The 18,010-nt window shown below is 37.6% G+C and overlaps 2 protein-coding genes across 2 annotated transcripts; both read right to left on the bottom strand.

Annotated features, from left to right (window-relative positions):
* Positions 1 to 898: 898 nt before the first annotated feature.
* LOC122427362 (olfactory receptor 8S1-like) lies at positions 899 to 1,830 on the bottom strand. Its single transcript, XM_043446777.1, has one exon. The coding sequence runs from the start codon at positions 1,828 to 1,830 to the stop codon at positions 982 to 984; it is 849 nt and encodes a 282-aa protein (XP_043302712.1). The 3' UTR covers positions 899 to 981.
* Positions 1,831 to 15,871: 14,041 nt separating this feature from the next.
* On the bottom strand, positions 15,872 to 16,807 carry LOC122427361 (olfactory receptor 8S1-like). The gene has a single exon (XM_043446776.1). The coding sequence runs from the start codon at positions 16,805 to 16,807 to the stop codon at positions 15,872 to 15,874; it is 936 nt and encodes a 311-aa protein (XP_043302711.1).
* Between the last annotated feature and the right edge of the window lie 1,203 nt (positions 16,808 to 18,010).

Genomic DNA, 18,010 nt, shown 5'->3' with positions numbered 1-18,010 from the left:
TACACGGGGAAGATCTTGATGAGATCAGCTTATTGGAGAATATGCAAGTCTGAATAATGACTATGTGAGAAATAAAGTTTCTAGAGCCACAGAGCCTCCTTGTAGCCTCTTACACTGGTGATTTGGCCAGCACTATGCACATACATGGGGGCTTTCCTGATAGCTCAGTTGGAAAAGAATCCACCTGCAATGCAGGAGACCCTGGTTTGATTTCTGGGTCAGTAAGATCCACTGGAAAAGGGATAGGCTACCCATTCCAGTATTCTGGCATGGAGAATTCCATGAACTGTGTAGTCCATGGGGTTGCAGAGTCAGACACGACTGAGCGACTTTCACTTTCACTTTTCACTGCACATACATGAGTTCTTAGAAATTTTATCTGAGTCTGAGCTCCATCTCTGTACATTCATTGTCTCTCTGCAGAACTTTTAGCTTTTTACGCCTGTCTTCTATGGCCATCCAGTTGGACTTCTTTTATTTTCAACCCTCTACACTTATTTATGACTTTTTTCTCTTACAGATCCAGGACCCTGCATTCTTATCAAATATATGGCTTTTAGCATATTCTCCAGAATCAGTAAAAATAATGATAGAGTCATAAAACTAATAATTTTACTAAAACAGATGTTTCAAAATGAGAAAAATGGATCAATTTGTTCATAACAAAATTTTCTAGATTAAGGTGATTATTTAATAATTTGATTTTCCTTTAAAAGAAAATAAAGGGAGCTTTCCTTCCTATAACTTTATGCCATTCTCTCATGTACCTCTAATGTAGGTTGTAGCATCTGACGTTGTAAGTACTCAAGAGTGCTCCTTACTACTGCAAACTCACCTAATGTCCTTTTCTATGCAGATTTATTCCAGTTCTTCTCTATCCTATGTTTTCATTTCAGTACCTGACATGTTGCAAATACTTTTCCAAAGTTCTTTTCAGAGCCACCTTCACCTCCTTGTTTTTCAGACTGTAAATGAGGGGATTCAGCATGGGAGTGATGCAGTATATTGCACAGAGAAGATCAGTTCTGCAGGGGATCCTGAATTTGACATGAGATGGCGGAGCAAACCTGAGCCAAAGTACAGTGTCACTGCAGTGAGGTGGGAAGAGCAGGTGGAGAAGGGCTTGCTTCTGCCTGAGGTAGAGCTGATACTCAGGATGGCGGTGATAATGTGGGCATAGGATAGGGAGACCAAGAGGAAGGTTCCCAGCCCATGCAGCAGAGTGGAACAGAGCAAGGCAATGAGGTTTCTAGAGATATCAGAGCAGGACAGGGAGAGAAGAGAGGGCATTTCACAGCTGTAGTGAGGGATGATTTTGGCTTCACAGAAGATCATGTTCAGAGCCAGGAAGATGTTGATGAGTGCGTCCAGAAAGCCCAGGCCCCATGAGCCCCACACAAGCTGCTTGTACAGTTGTTTACTCATGATCTGCCCATAGAGTAGAGGGTGGCAGATTGCGGCATAGCGGTCATAGGCCATCACTGAGAGCAGACAGGCTTCGGTCCCTGCAGCAACAAACACAAAGAAGACCTGAGCTAGGCAGCCCTCTACCGATATCGTTTTCCTTCGAGACAGGAGGTTCTCCAACATCTTGGGCACTGTGACTGAAGAGAAGCAGATATCAACGAAAGAGAGGTGGCTCAGGAAGAAGTACATGGGCGTGTGGAGGTGGGAATCAGCCTTGATCACCAGCAGCAGCATCAAGTTCCCCATTATTGTCAGAAGGTAAATCCCCAGGAATAGCACAAAGAGCAGAGCCTGGATGTGAGGGTCGGCAGACAGTCCGAGGAGGATGAACTCTGTGACGGTACTGTGGTTCCTCAAGTCCATTTACAAAGGCCTTTCCCTGGAAATAATATAAACAGGCATGGGAGCCAAAAGTCTTTCCCCAGACCCCTCCCCTCCCCTGATAACAGGGGGTTTTCCTAGGTGACCTCTGGCTACACTGGAATTTTTCCATGTATCTGTCCTCTGTTCATATCACCATTGTTTGTAAATGTTTTTGCTTTCTATTATGACCTCAGCTTGTGTCAATCACTTGAAACAAAAAGATCAAGATATGATATCCATTTAAGAACATGCATATGAAGAGTAAATATATAAATGTAATTACTACAATGGGAACTCAAATTGAGATTTAGTGAGGGCCAATAATGACACTACATTGAGTGAATTTGACAATATTCTTAAGAAAGCAATATGATTGCTCTTGGAAAATGTTTCTGACAGATATTTAGTTTGCATGAACATGAAGTTTGTAGTCAAAGGCTCAGAGAAAAATCAAGTTATATTTGGTTTAACATAATGGCAACCTGCTCCAGTATTCTTGCCTGGAAAATTCCATGAATAGAAGAACCTGGTGGGCTACAGTCACAAAGAGATGGACATCAGAGATAGTGGCTAAAAATGTGGGCTCCTGCATCAGACTAGGTTCAAATTTCAGCTCTACCTCTAATTAGGTACTTGACTTTGTACATGATGTGTAAAACTCCTTGCTTGGATTTCCTTATGTTTAAAATGCAAATTAATAACAGTACTAAGAAAGGTTCTAGGATTAAATATGAGATTATATATAAAGTTCTTAAAAAACATCTACTCCTAACTGTCCATTACTGTTATTATTTGAGATTGTAAGTCTAGGCAAAAGTCACCTAAATTCTCACATATGGTGAAGCTCTATTAAAGACTAAAGTTGTTTCTGTTAATACTGCTATTGTACTTAACTTTACATACCTGTATATACTTTATATACCTTATATACCTTTATATATAAGGTATATTTTAGAATATTGTAAATTCTAAATTTTAGAATTGTAAATTTTATAATTATTTTGGAGGAGAGCAATTTGTAATTACTGTGGGTACTTTCACTCAGAAAGGAGGAAATAAAAGTATTTCCAATATATATATATACGTATATATATATGTACATATATGTTGGGGTCCTTTAATGGACCGGAACCTTGTGGTGCGGAGTCGACGATAAGAAAGTGAAAGAGAGAAAGAGAGAGAGAGAAAGAGAGAGAGAGAGAGAGACAAAAAAGACCCGGGGACCTAAGCTCTGATGGAGCAAAGGTGCTTTAATGATTTTTCTATGAGTATATATAGGCTGCAGTACAAGAAACTTCTTTCGGGAATGATAGAGATCAGAAAACCAAACATACAGCAACCGTTACCAAGGGACCAAGGGGTAACGTTAGTCACAAGGTCAGGACACATCCATATCTCAAGTAAGGGGAAGGAGATTAAGCTGTTTTGTCCTAAGGAGAATGTTTACTAAAGGAGACCCATGCTTGCCTCACATAATGACCTCAGTCCCTGGGAGCAGCGTGCTGTTCCACTTGAAGAGGGACAAAGGACTCATGAGAGACAGCACGTAGGAATCCTCCCGTCAAACATTCCCTGACAATTCCCCCTTATTTATTTATAATATTTGTAAGAAGAGTTCTGACCATCAGAGTTTGTTTAGTTTTGACAGTCTTTGCATGAAGGCAACAGTAGACAATAAATATAATTGTTAAGACAATCACCAAAATTATAGTTCTAGACCCAATGCTATGAGTAAGGCTTTGAAACCATCTATGTGGGTCTAGCCCAGATAATTGATTAGCCAATTGTATAGCTAAAGTTCCCATACTAGTGGAAGAGGGCAGATTATTAGAAAAGGTTTTACATATTTCTTTTTGTAATAATTGTACATTCAGAGAGGCATTATCATGTATGTTTTGTAAATGAAACTTGATTTGTTCCCAGTTGTAGGCACTGTTATTAAAATGAACAGGAGTAACACAAAATTGAGTAGAATTCCAGTCACATTTTAGCATCACCTGTTTTTGTACATCTGTTAATTGATCTCCAACCCATTCGATGGCTGTTTTCAGGTCCTGTATTTCTTTTTGAATATCCTCATCTATTTGAGACTGAGTGGCTCACATAGTATAAGCATTTTTAGTCCAATTTTAGATAAAATTATGTGTTTGAATTGAGGTTTGTAAAGTAACGCTAGTGATGACAGCAATGGTGCAAATAGTTATTAATCCTATAATGCCAAAAATCAGCCATCCAATGAATCGTTTACATCACTAGAGCAATTTAGTAAGCAACCGGGAAGCAAGTCCAGCCATGGGACCTTCTTCCCAGGGCTGTTGGAGATTTATTGGTAACCATAGACTACGTCGAGATCAAAGAATTAAAAGAGAATCATATCTTAAGGAAATAGAGGAGTTAAGACAAGTATATAATCTGCAATTTATGCAAGTTACAAAACGTATAGTCTTATTGAATTGTAAATTTTTTATAGCTACAACAAAAGGAAGTGGAACATAGGCTTGTATAAAATATGATTGATTATAGTGAAAGAAATAATTGCTATAGCTATGATTGGTCCCCGGGGAATGTCTGGTCCAAGTCCCAAGTTCTTCAGTGTATGCAGCAAGTTTTCAGATGTCCTATTGTTTAGGCCCAATCTGTTTATCAAGGATGATTCGAGGACGAGGCGGGGGCCATTCCATCATCAAGCTAGCCAAGAAGTCCTCTGTCATGGTAATGTTCTGTTGTAGTATTAGTAACCTTCCATGTTACTTGAGTAATATAATCATACATAGTATTGTTAATATCATCTGAGCAGTTCAATAACCACATACTATGGGGTCCCCAATTGATAATTGTATGATTAGCTATAAACATTAATTTTCCTGGTTTGGCATGACATTTTTGTCCCAGTGAACAGGAATATATTTAAAGTTCTTATTAGTAAACCCTTGGCATGTTGTTCTTTGTTCTTTCCTTAATTCTTTCTCTAAAGTTTCAGTAGTATAAACATGGTTTACTGACAAAGAAAGGGCAGTAAATAATCCAAGTAGCGTCCGAAAACCCTTTTCTGGAGGCAGGACGAAAGCCCAAGTTTGTCGACTAACGTTTATACATAATTCTGCTGGGCCCATACGTAAAGGAAGGACTTCATAACCTAGAACGATATTAATTAGTTTTTCTTTTTCTTCAGGATGAGAGGGCCCCTCCAAGTTCTAAGGAGGAGGCATATGTGTTGACTCATTAGTGGATATGGTTGGTCTTATATCTGTCCATTTTACAACCTACAATAAAAAAGGGGGGTTAGGTATATAAGCCCAGTAAGTGTGATCAATAGGTCAGCCTGAGCGGGGGAAGCAAAAGCAAGCAAAGCAAGCATAGCGAAGAAAAATATTTTTAGGATTCCGAGGCATTCCCTGTTGAGAAATCAGGTTTTCAGTTTAGTTAGCAAGGGTTTTTATCTGTCCCCAAATAGGGAGATCATAAGGTCGATGACGTCGAGCGCGGCGTTTTTTGAAAATTTTTAATGTCGCCAGGGCTTATATTGGAATTCTTTCTTCCTGGGTTTTTTGCTGTTTCATCTCTAGTCTGAATGCTGGGGGCCCCCTTAGGTTGAATCTTCTGAAGAGGAAGTCATGTGAGCTCGTTGGATCCATCTGGAGAAATAGAAGCATATCCTTTTCCTGTAAGATTAGTTTCTTAGATTTCTATTGATTAGTTAACCCGTCTTGATATCAAATGGGCAAAGGAAAGGAAGTGTCCTATAATGTTTCAAAACTTCTTTTTTTGTTTGTTTGTTTTTTGCTTTTGTCAAAACATCTCTTTGTGGTAAGTTTAAAAACTATAAAACAAATAAGGCTATATTAACAACAGTTATAAAAAGAGAGGAAAGCAATAACGATGAAAACATTCTTAGGAAATATTTCAGTCTAAAAGAAAAAAAATCATTCAGAAATCTGTTTGGGACTAGTATTTGGCTGTGGTTTGTGTTATTTGGGGCAAAGGATTAGGAGTAACCATTCAAATATTTTTTCCTAAGTGAAATTATTGAAAACGTGATGCAGAACAACTTGACAAAAGAAATGTTGCTCACATCCAAATATATTTGACCTTGTCCTTGAAAAAGAAATGCAGCTTAGCAACTGTTGAATCTCACTGTTCAGTGTGTTAAAGAGGATGACTACACTTCCAAGACAGACTTGAAAAGAAGGCAAACATTCCATATTTCTGATATTTTTAGGAACAAATAATCCATTCGGGAAATGGTGTTTTTTTTTTGTTTTTTGTTTTTTTAATGCTGTTTTCGCCCTGCTTTAAGAATCCTACACATTGGGAACAGAAATAGTCACACCAACAATAGTTACAGGCTTAAAGTCTACACTACACCAGAATCTAGCAAAGTTTGTTCTGGACAAGGAAGACAAAAGTGTTCCTGTGTATATTCTCTTATTTAATTTTTTATTTGCAATTACAGTGTGTAATGTGTTTGTCCAATCATGTCTTGTGTTTGTGGACTATAAGGAATGTCTGTAATCTGTTTAATAGAGAATGAATATAAAAATTGTTTGAACTGCTAGAAATATAGGCAGAGTCATTGTCTGTTTTTATAGAATTAGGTGTTCTCATTATTGTGAAGTAAGTTGATAGGTGAGTTATAACATGTTGTGTAGTCTTACCTTAGAGAGGTGTTGCCCCTAGAAAAGAAGAAACTGTATTGATCGAGACATGTAAGAAGGAAGAGGAAGAAAGTTCAGGACAATGAGTTACATCAATTTGCCATAAAATTTTCTTTCATTTGTCATAAGCCTTTTTAAAATTCTAGCAGTAAATATCTTTAAAAGTTAAAAGGCCAAAACAAAGTATGATAGCATAATAAACAAATCCAATGTTTATTTTAAATAAACATACCATACTTTGTGGTTTTCATTGTGATCCACCCAAGCATTTCAACTGCATTTTCTAATATATTTGCAGCCTGAATGTATCTGCTGACCAAAGTTAATTCTATTAAATATTGTTTTCCTAGAATTTTTCTCGTTTCCAATTTGGTTTAATTTGGAGAAAGAACATTTGCTGTAGCTAGAACGACAATGAAAAACTAGTCTAGTAAAGTTTATGTAAATACCACTTTATTCTATAATAAATGTTTCAACAATTAAAAAAAAATATTTTTGTATTCATCATTTTATTTGCCATTTCTTATATCTTTCTGTTAAAAGCATATATTTTACTTTTCTATAGCAACCATGAAATGTCTTGTATGTTAGCATTTTATAGACCGTTGAACATATTTCTCAAATCATATTATATTATATATATATCCATTCATATATAAATATATATTTATATTCATTAACAGCTCAAAATCTCTTCAGCTCTTCTGCAAGAAAAACCCCTTTTAAGAGTAAGCCAATGTTCAGCAATTAACGTTTCAAAATCTTACTTCATTTGGACATGACCCAGCCATTCACAAACTTCTACTACTTAGTTCAGCACAACTCTAGAAACCTAAGTCACTCCAATCCCAAGAGATGGCTCCAGATTATAGATAATAGATCATTCTATCAAAAATACAATTATTTCTAATAGAGCTTATCTAAAAGTTTTTATCTCATCTATATATTTGTGTATATATATATATATATATATAAAGAGTTACCCTTTTGTTGACAAACTTAGTTTACCTTAAACTAAGGCATAATAAAAGTATTATATAATGTTAATGACTCAAGACATGTCCCAACTAGATTAACAAATAATTATATTTAAATCACATTCACATTTAAATAAACATTATACCCAACATTGAATACCCTTCAGTTCATGTAAAGCTGAATCTAAATAGAGCTCATTAATTCCACACTATCTAAAAAACAAAGACATACATTGAGACATAGATAATTTTAGATACATAGGCATAGTTCTCCATTTGAAATTTAAAATATCCTTTTGTTTTATTTATTTATTTTGAGCTCCACCAATTTGTTAATGGCTGGAGTCCTAGATAGAGTGGGCTGTGTATCCCAAGGACATGATAAGAGTTAACTTAAGGTTTTTTCTTAGTCCTATTTTTGTTTCCCAGGCAGAACTGGAGCTCCAAAAAAAAAAATTTAACAAGTTAACCTTTTCCTAACTGCACGTGCAAGAAGAATCGGTTTTGCAATTTCAAAAAATATTTTATTTTCATCAGTTTCTTCCGGAGTCTAAAGAATATCATAGCCATTCAGTGTCAAAAATATCATTCATTTTTTTTTTTGTAGCTATATTATATTATTAATGATATATGCATGAGGGAATTGTTGTCACATAGGAAGTAAAGCCTTGGCTACAAAATTCTGACAAATACTAGGACTGTTATGGAGACGGCAATGGCACCCTATTTCAGTACTCTTGCCTGGAGAATCCTAGGGACGGGGGAGCCTGGCGGGCTGACATCCATGGGGTCGCATGGAGTAGGATACGACCGAAGTGACTTAACAGTAGCAGTAGCAGGACTTTTAAGCATACCTTGAGGTAACATAATCTATTGAAATCTTTTATGAGGCCCGATATGATTAGGATAAGGGAGAGAGAAAGTGAATCTCTGCCGGTCTAAAGGGTGTAAAGGTATATTTAAAAAGCAATCTTGTGAATCAGTAATAATAATGTGCCAATTTTGAGGAACAGTAATAGGTGATGGGATCTCTGGTTGCAAAAAAGAGCAAGATTCTTCAATATGTTTCAATTTTAATTGTGTGTTTATAAGTTCTTTAGTAGCTTGTAATATATATTTTAATGTAAGTATTTTCTACTGTAAGTATAGCTGTAAGACTAAAGAGATGACTGGGGGAAAAAAATGGGTGGGACTCAGTGTGAGCCCCTGGGCCCACCTGAAGGAGCATTACTGGGATGGCTGTGTTCCCAGGTCAGCTTGAAATCTCTAGGAAAGTCAGCAAGAGGAGTGCTTGAGAGGTTTCATGCTGCAGGAAAGAGTAGCGTCCAGGAAAGAGGACTCTGCCCAGTACCACACATTCTGGACCTCCCTCCAATACAGTGTAGCAAACAGGTTTGGAAATTAATCCTGTAGGACAGTGAGAGTTTGACTGAGAGCTCTTACCTTCTGTTGGAAATACCTACTGCAGCTACTGTCGGTCCCTTAGGAGGAAATCTCTACCCATTTTTTTCTGCTCACATTCAGAGGCCTGTTTAAAATAGGAATAGAACATTCACTCATATTCCTCTTTTGCACAGATATTTAGATGGACTTTTGTCTTTCTTAGATACTGCCCTCACTCTCCATATCCCAAATTTCTCCTCCGTGGCCAGATTCTGTTCATGTCTCTCAACTCTGTTTCTTATAAGTCTTCAGGTCTTGATTACAACAAGGCTCTTTTCGCTTGAATGCTGAATATTTACCAGTGATTTCCAGCTTTGTCCTCACACCTGGAAGTCTGGTCTTCGGTTACCCACAGGACTCATTGGGGTGGCTCAGTCAGTTTCCCAGTCCTGTCCATTCCCAGCAAGTCCAAAGCTCGGCCAAAGGGAAGTTCTGATTCCTACTCATTAACTCCTTAGCCATAAACCCACCTCAGAATCCTCCCCACTTCCCCAAAGCAGATTACCTGTACATCCTGTTGGATAAGGCACTCTGCTTTCCAGTGTGGCTGCAGAACTTTTATTTAGATTCATCTATTAAGAAGGAAGATGATTCATCTACCAAAAAAAGTGATTTCTAAGTCTTGTATCATGGGAGAATTTATAAAATCCCGGTGATGACGTGTTTCACTGAATTCTACACTAATAAACTTATATGGCCAGAGAGCAGTTTCTTTCAGCGGGTCTCAAATACACCTTAGTTTTCTTTGTGTGTAGTATCACATCCCAGCCACACGTAGTATTATTTGAGTTTAACTATTCCACATAGCAGCTATGTTTAGTCAGTTGGCTTGTTTGATTCCTTGCCCTCAACAGCCCAGGAGTTGGTAAGGGCACAGCTTTTATATCACATAGTCACCATCTGAAGCTGGACTTAGTTTTCAAGAACTGTTTTCAACACTGAGTTTTATAAGGACCAAGGGGATCTCTTAGGTGTGTCCTTCGGAACGTCTAGGTGATGCAATGACCTTTAAATGTTAATTCTAAAATCACCTGAGCTAGTGGGAGTTAGAAATAAGAATGGCCAAAGGGGTATTTATCTGGCTCCCCAGGCAGGAAAGGAATAGTTCACAAGTGACACTCCAAGGGCTGGGTCTTCTCTCTGGCGAAATCACCTCCAGTTGAACTTGCTGTGTAAAAGTATTTTGTTGATCAAATAAGTAAAAAGACAAAAAAAGTTAATAAGGATAATAATTTTCTTAAACTAACTGTTCTGATTTTATTTTTTCGATAGATCCAATCAGATTCCTAAGCAGGGTTGTGTTACAGTTTGTGTGCTCCCATGTTTGGGAGCATTTAGGGGAATGCTTGTTAGTAAGTTCATTATAGTCTTAAGTAGGAATAGTCTCATATAAACCAAAATTTCTATTTGTTTGTTACAGTGAGTTAAAAGGTTTTCATTCAAACTAGACTTTTGTGATCTAACAATTATTCCCTACTGTCACTTGCCAATTAAACTAGTAAGCAAAAGAAATATAATAGATGTTTGGGATAATTAAATGTACTTTTTTTTAGACATTTGATTTTTTTGTTAACCTATATGACATTCTAATTTTATGTTTATTTATTTTCTCTTTACAGCCTTTGTTCTTATATGTCTCTAAGACTATTCGTGTATGTTGTTCAATTGCTCAATTGTATCTGACTCCTTGTGGCCCCATAGACTACAGCATGCCAGGCTTCCCTGTCCATCACAAACTCCCGGAGCTTACTCAAACTCATGTCCATTGAATTGGTGATGCCATCTGACCATTTCACCCTCTTGTCCCTTTCTCATCCTGCTTTCAATCTTTCCCAGCATCAGGGTCTTTTCCAATGAGTCAGTTCTTCACATCAGGTGGCCAAAGTATTGGAGTTTCAGCTTTAGCATCAGTCCTTCCAATGAATATTCAGGATTGATTTCTTTTAGTATTGACTGGCTGGATCTCCCTGCAGTCCAAGGGACTCTCAAGAGTCTTCTCCAACACCACAGTTTGAAAGCATTTGTTCTTCAGTGCTCAGCCTTGTTTATGGTCCAAATCTCACATCCATACATGACTACTGGAAAAACCATAACTTTGACTAGATGGACCTTTGTTGGCAAAGTAATGTCTCTGCTTTTTAATATGCTGTCTAGAGTTGTTATAACTTTTCTTTCAAGGAGCAAGCGCCTTTTAATTTCATGACTGCAGTCACCATCTGCATTGATTTTGGAGCCCAAGAAAGGGAGATGCAATTTAAACCACAAGGAGATACTATTATACACACACCAGAATCTGTTGTTTGTCCATTTAAAATTATTATTTAAACTGTATCCTCTTTTACAACTAAATTATTTAACATAACAAAAAATTAAGTTACTAATACTTCAATCTCTTTATTAAGAGATAAAATGTGTAAAAATTATTTTTAAATGAGAAACATCATCACGAACTGGTCACTTTAAAAGAGCCCCTCTCTCTGAGGAAGGAAAGAATACCATCCATCTAGCAGCCACCAGACTGCAGCCACTCCCTACATTGAGCCCTGAGGAAACTCAGGATGTGAAAACACAGGATACTGGCTCCTGTGTTTTTTTAAAGGTTCTTATCAAAGAAATGATTTTAGTGAGCCCAGGCTCTTACATCTTCCCAACACAGAAGAGTGCTGAATTCCTTTACTTAAGATATATATATATTTTAATTAACAATAATCTTTTGCTATTCAGACTACCTGCCCTTTATGCAAAACTCCTGTATATCTTGGGTCCCCTTCCCCTAGCTTCCTTGGAGCAGTTCTCTCTTGCTGCTTCCTGGACTTGAGATCCTAAAACGTCCCACCAAATAAAATATAACAATAAAATGAAATAAAATTTCCTCTCAAGAATCTGTCCTGCCTCTATCTGCCTAGTAGGAACAGTCTTCAGATATGATAGAGGGGATAGCCTTGAGATCTATAGGATTGTCTTTATGCTATTATTCTACTGTGCCCTTTCCTTTTAGGTATATGCCTGAGTCTTTAGTATTTTTTCTCTCAATCACTGTCATCCAAGTGATACTAGAATGCTGACTATAACCAGCCTCTTTCAGAGTGATAACAACAGATCACCCTATGACCCAGATCTAAGGAATGCTGACTCCTGGAGTTACACATATATATGGAGTTTATGCCCCAATTTAAGCCTAGGAAAGCAATAGAAATAGTCTATTATTCATGGAAGGTACATTCATGGAGGGTTACAGTGCTTATTGAATTTTTAAAAAAATTTATTCTGATTTTGGCAGCAATTAAGAAGAGGCTTCACCTGGGGGAGATCAATGATGAAGTTAAGAAAAACCATGATCAGACCAATTGTAATGAGGTGAGTTTGTTAAAGACCTTGGGAAATTGACTGCTATATATTAAGATAGATAAAATATATAATGAAGAAAATATTTACAGAAGAATAAATATAATTAGTAAGGCACAGAATGTTTTATTATCACTAATAACCAAAGAAATACAAATCATAAAATTCATATTGTTTCTTGCTTTTCAAATTAGTACATTATATTTTGAAGACAGTGGTATCTAAGGCAAAGGAGAAACAGTTGTTAGCATCATTTCTGGCTTTAAACTGGGTCCATTACCGATTAATCCACTAAACCGGTTCAGGAGTGATTCTAACTGAGGAAATGTGGTGCAAAGAAGTCTAATAAAATGTTACTTGTAAGGGTGAAAGTCTAACTCAAACTGTGTTCTAAACAGTGTAAAGAAGTGAATTCTAAAAATGTAACAGTGAAATATGCTTTTAATGACATTCTCAGGAAACGGATTAATCAACTATGAAGAAGATGTGTAATAGAATGTTAAGATAACTAAAACTTATGTTTACTATGTCTTTGAGTCAATATGGAAAAACTCTTACAACATTAAGTATTTAAGTCGGATACACACTTGCACAAATTATATGATTGTTACCAGGCATAAAGTACAGAATATTATGAGAAATTGATCTGGACTTCTCCTCTTATGCCAGAATTGAAAGTAGGGCTCACAAAGAAAAAGCTATATTCTTTGTTTTCATTGCTGTTCAGTTGCCAAGTCATGTCCAGCTCTTTATGACCCTATGGACTGCAGTATACAAGGCTCCCCTGTCCTTCACTATCTCCCAGAGTTTGCTCAAACTCCTGTCCATTGAGTCAGGGATGCTATCCAACTGTCTCATCTTCTGTTGCCCACTTCTCCTGCCCTCAATCTTTCCCAGCATCTATATTTTTATGACCAACAGTTGTGGTCAGATGCCTTTTCTATGGCCTTAGTAATAGTTGCCAGACCAGATCTGCCAGTGTTAACCATGCCACTCCTGTTTCCAATGTGTCTAAGAAATCTGGAAGATATTTTGAGAGAGTGCAGAAGTCTATGATGTCTTCATCATGTGGAAAAGAGTGGTGTTTGATTTGACCACAAAATTATTTCCCGTAAGATCTTTTCCATGTCTAAATCAGACAGATGACTATTAGTAGGGTAATATGAGAGCTCATTCTTCTATTTGTAGTAAGTAGAGGAATTTAAATTTTATAAATTTAAATTTATGTTTTTAACATTGGGAAATGAAAAACCTTATTAGTCATATAGAATCAAGTGATTATTACAGTGAAAATAAAATAAACTTCCAATAATTTGCTGTATATATTCTAAGTCCACTGGTCACAGAGTAGTCCCTTACTATAAGGAAATGAATGTGTGGTAGGTGCTATGATTGATAAGCTTATGTCACAAAAAGTGTTACCAAATGTGAGTAGAAACAGCTATGGGTAATGAAATATTTTTTAAAAAACCACAGTTAGTATGTCATACATCAATGTCTGCCTATTGATAAATAATTTTAGTACTATATGACATCTAGGAGAAAATATATGTGTAAAATCTATAATTTAATTATTCTGGAAGTTAATCAAATGCCAAGGAAAAATAAATGCTAAGATATTAAAAGGTATAATATGTTTCTATGCAAAATTTGTGATATTACCAAATCAATGTATTTGGTAAAATTTATTATTTATTATTTTATTATTCAGTCAGTTCAGTTCAATCGCTCAGTCATGTCCAACTCTTTGCAACCACATGGACTGTAGCACACCAGGTTTCCCTGTCCATCACCAGCTCCCAGAGCTTGCTCAAACTCATGTCCATTGAGTTGGTGATGCCATTCAACCATCTCATCCTCTGTCGTTCACCTTCTCCTCCTGCCTTCAATCTTTCCCAGCATCAGGGTCTCTTCTAATGAGTCAGCCTGTCGCATCAAGTGGCCAAAGTTTTGGAGTTTCAGCTTCAGCATCAGTCCTTCCAATGAATGTTCAGGATTGATTTCTTTTAGGATTGACTGGTTTGATTTTATTATTATAGACAAAATTTATTATTAGAGAAAAGGAATTTAATAAGCCTCTTTTTGAGTAAATTGTTATTGTAGGATGGGCAGCTAGTGAGAGGCTGGAACAGTTCTGCAAAGTTCAGAGGATGGAAATGGATGAAAGGGGGTCACCAAGAAGTAGAACAATTATACAATGGGTAGGCAGATATTATCAAATTATTCACTTTAAAAATTATGCTCTAAAATTATGATTTAAAATTGTTCACTTTAAAATTTTAAAAGGAGGCAGGAGGAAAAGGGGATGACAGAGGATGAGATGGTTGAATGGCATTGCTAACTCAATGAACATAAGTTTGAGCAAATTCTGGGAGATGGTGAAGGACAGGGAAGCCTGGTGTGCAGCAGTCCATGTGGTCACAAAGAGTCAGACACGACCAAGCGACTGAACAACAACAAAAATTATGCCCAGAGCCCATGCTGTTTTACCATATTTTTAAAAAACTGTAATGACTTTTAAAAACTCAAATGGAGAATGACTGCCCTTCAGTTGCAGATCCAGGCAGGCATTTTTGGACCAGTAACCATCTTGACCCAAACCATAGCTCGTGGTTCTGTATTGTACCAGTGAGTCTGACTTTCCTTATTCTGTGTTTCCAGAGTGTTCCCCTCTCCAGTGATGTGTTCCCAGGTAAATCTTGGTAAAAGAAATTAGTAGGACTCCCAGGAGCTGAAATTAATCTGTGAGCCACTGCTGGCAAGAAACGGAAGAGTCTGGGGAAGGTTTACATGATACATCTATCCCTGAAAGCAAACTCAACTTTTCTTCAGAACCTTTATCTCTTTTACTTATGTCAAAGGCCACTCAGTTGAAGTTCATTGTTTTCCTTCCTGTGGCCTCCAAGTTTATGACTCTTTACCCAATAATCTATATTTTCTTAATAGTAAAGTTTACTTAGAAAAAGTGAAAGTTGCTCAGTCGTGTCTGACTCTTTGCAACCCCATGGACTATACAGTCCTTGGAATTCTCCAGGCCAGAATACTGGAGTGGGTAGCCTTTGCCTTCTCCGGAGGATCTTCCCAACTCATCGATAGAACCCAGGTCTCCTGCATTGCAGGCAGGTTCTTTACCAGCTGAGCCACAAGGGAGGCCCAAGAATACTGGAGTGGGTAGCCTACCCCTCCTCCAGCAGATCTTCCTGACTCAGGAATCAAACCGGGGTCTCCTGCATTACAGGCAGATTTTTTTCCAATTGAGCTATCAGGGAAGACCTTCTCAGTGCATTTTTCTAAATTCAATTTTAAGTAGTGATTCAATATACAAATACTTTACCTAATAAGACCAAAGTGAATATTTGGGGAGTACTGGGAACAATGAGTCAACACTTTCATGACCATATTTTCTGGATTGAGATAGTTATTTAGTTCATCATTTCCCCTGTATTTAGACTACCCCAACATCTCTCTGCTATGTCTGTGCTCATTTCATATGCACTGCTAATTTATCTTGTAACATATCACTTTGCATAGAGCCAGGAAATTTTTCTTAGTGAGAACTCTCATAATGTCTAACTGGCATCATTTTATCCTGATTCTCCATTCTCCTCTGGCTTTATTTTTTCATCTGGACCATCGCATATATTTTCCCAGTGTTCTTCTCACAGCTGCCTTTACTTTCTTGTTCTTCAGGCTATAGATGAGAGGATTCATCATGGGAGTGACCACACCATACTGCACAGAGAAGATCAACTCCAGACGGGATCCTGAAGTTGGCATGAGATAGCGGAGAAACCCAGAGCCAAAGAAGAAGCTCACTGCAGTGAGGTGGGACGAGCAGGTGGAGAAGGTCTTGCTTCGGCCTTTGGTGGAGCTGATGCTCAGAATGGTGGAGACAATACGAGCATAGGAAAAGACTATTGGGAAGAGGGTCCCAAATCCATGCATCAGGCTGGAACACAGCAGGACTGTGAGGTTGATGGAGACATCAGAGCAGGACAGAGGGAAGAGAGAGGGCACCTCACAGCTGTAGTGGCTAATGGTATGGTTCTCACAGAAGTCCAGGTTGGCAGCTAGAAGGGTGTTAATAAATGCGTTCAAAGAAGCCAAACCCCAAGAACCCCATACAAGCTGTACACACAACTGTTTCTTCATCATTTGTCCATAGAGTAGAGGGTGGCAGATGGCGGCATAGCGGTCATAGGCCATTGCTGAGAGCAGAAAGCACTCAGTTCCAGCAGTAATAAGCGCAAAGAAGCCTTGAGCCAGGCAGCCCCTTACTGAGATGGTTTTTGTCTCAGACAGGAGGTCCTTCAGCATCTTGGGCACAGTGACTGAAGATAAACAAAGATCCAGTAGAGAGAGATGACTCAGGAAGAAGAACATGGGCGTGTGAAGGTGAGAATCAGCCCTGATCACCAGCAGCATCATCAGGTTCCCCATTAGTGTCAGGAGGTAAATCTTTAGGAACAACACAAAAAGCAGAGCCTGGATGTGTGGGTCAGTAGACAGCCCGAGGAGGAGGAATTGAGTGATGATGCTGTGGTTCCCCAAAGTCATTTGCACAGGTTATTCCCTAGAAATAATATAAAAAGGTGTGACAGCAAAGTTCTGATATCACCCAATGATTTTCTCAAAGCATTTATTCTCTTCTTGTATCACTATTATTCAGTAAACATTTTTGCTCTCTGTTAGACCTAGGTATCTGGAATATAAAGATCATCAAGGGGTGGTTTCAGCTCTTAAAATGGTCCCACTCCATGGAATAATATGGATTTAACACCAATAAATATTGGGTTGGTAAGAAAGTTCATTTGGATTTTCTCATAAGTTGGTATGGAAAAACACAAACAAACTTTTTTGGCCAGCCCAATAATAACACAGTATTATTTATGTAATGGATAATACAATTGCAATTTTGAGAGGGTTCAGTAGTGACATTTTATTTGAGCACAATTTTAAAGAAATTATCTGATTGAGCTTGGAAAACATTTATCAGAGACATGTGGTTTGCATGAACTGAGGTTCAAGACTGAAAAAAATCAAGCCATGTTTGGTAAAAACATGAGTAGTTCTGAAAAACTAATTCCTAGGGCTTGAGTGGGCATTGTTGACCTGTGGCTAACCATGTGGGCTTGTCCTTCGGACTAAGTTCAAATCTCAGCCCTACCACTGATTAACTGTGTGACATTGTATAAGATACGTAAAACTCTTTGCCTCATTTGCCTCATGTGTAAAATGCAGTTAATAACAGCATTGTGGACAATGGTTATCTAGGAGGAAGTTCTGTAGAGAATTTTGAATAAACTCTGAGTTACTAATGGATAAGAAACCAGTTTGGGCCCAACTTTTAAAGATACGTATTAGACAGCCACTTGCCTATTTGTCTCAAATCTTTGTTATGGTAATATTCTTAATATTTCCAAACAAGAATGAAATACAACATGTGTTCCAGTAGCAGATGTCTGAAAAATCAAAATAGATATTAGAAGCATGGGAAAAAAATCACAGTACTGTGGAGAGTTTGGGGGAAAATATTAACTTATTATTATTTTTTAATTTGGCTACACTGCATTTTGGTTGTGGGATGCAGGATCTTTTTTTAGTTGCAGCATGAGAACACTCAGTTGTGGTGTGTGGGATCTAGTTCCCTGACCAGGGATCAAATCTGGGCTCCCTGCATTGCGAACATGTATTCTTAACCACTGGACCACAGGGAAGTCCCTAAATATTAACTTATATATAAAACTCTTCAAAAGAATC

The sequence above is a fragment of the Cervus canadensis genome, chromosome 25 (genome assembly GCF_019320065.1).
Source record: "Cervus canadensis isolate Bull #8, Minnesota chromosome 25, ASM1932006v1, whole genome shotgun sequence".
Taxonomy (NCBI): domain Eukaryota; kingdom Metazoa; phylum Chordata; class Mammalia; order Artiodactyla; family Cervidae; genus Cervus; species Cervus canadensis.
This window is presented reverse-complemented; position numbering and strand designations above follow the sequence as displayed.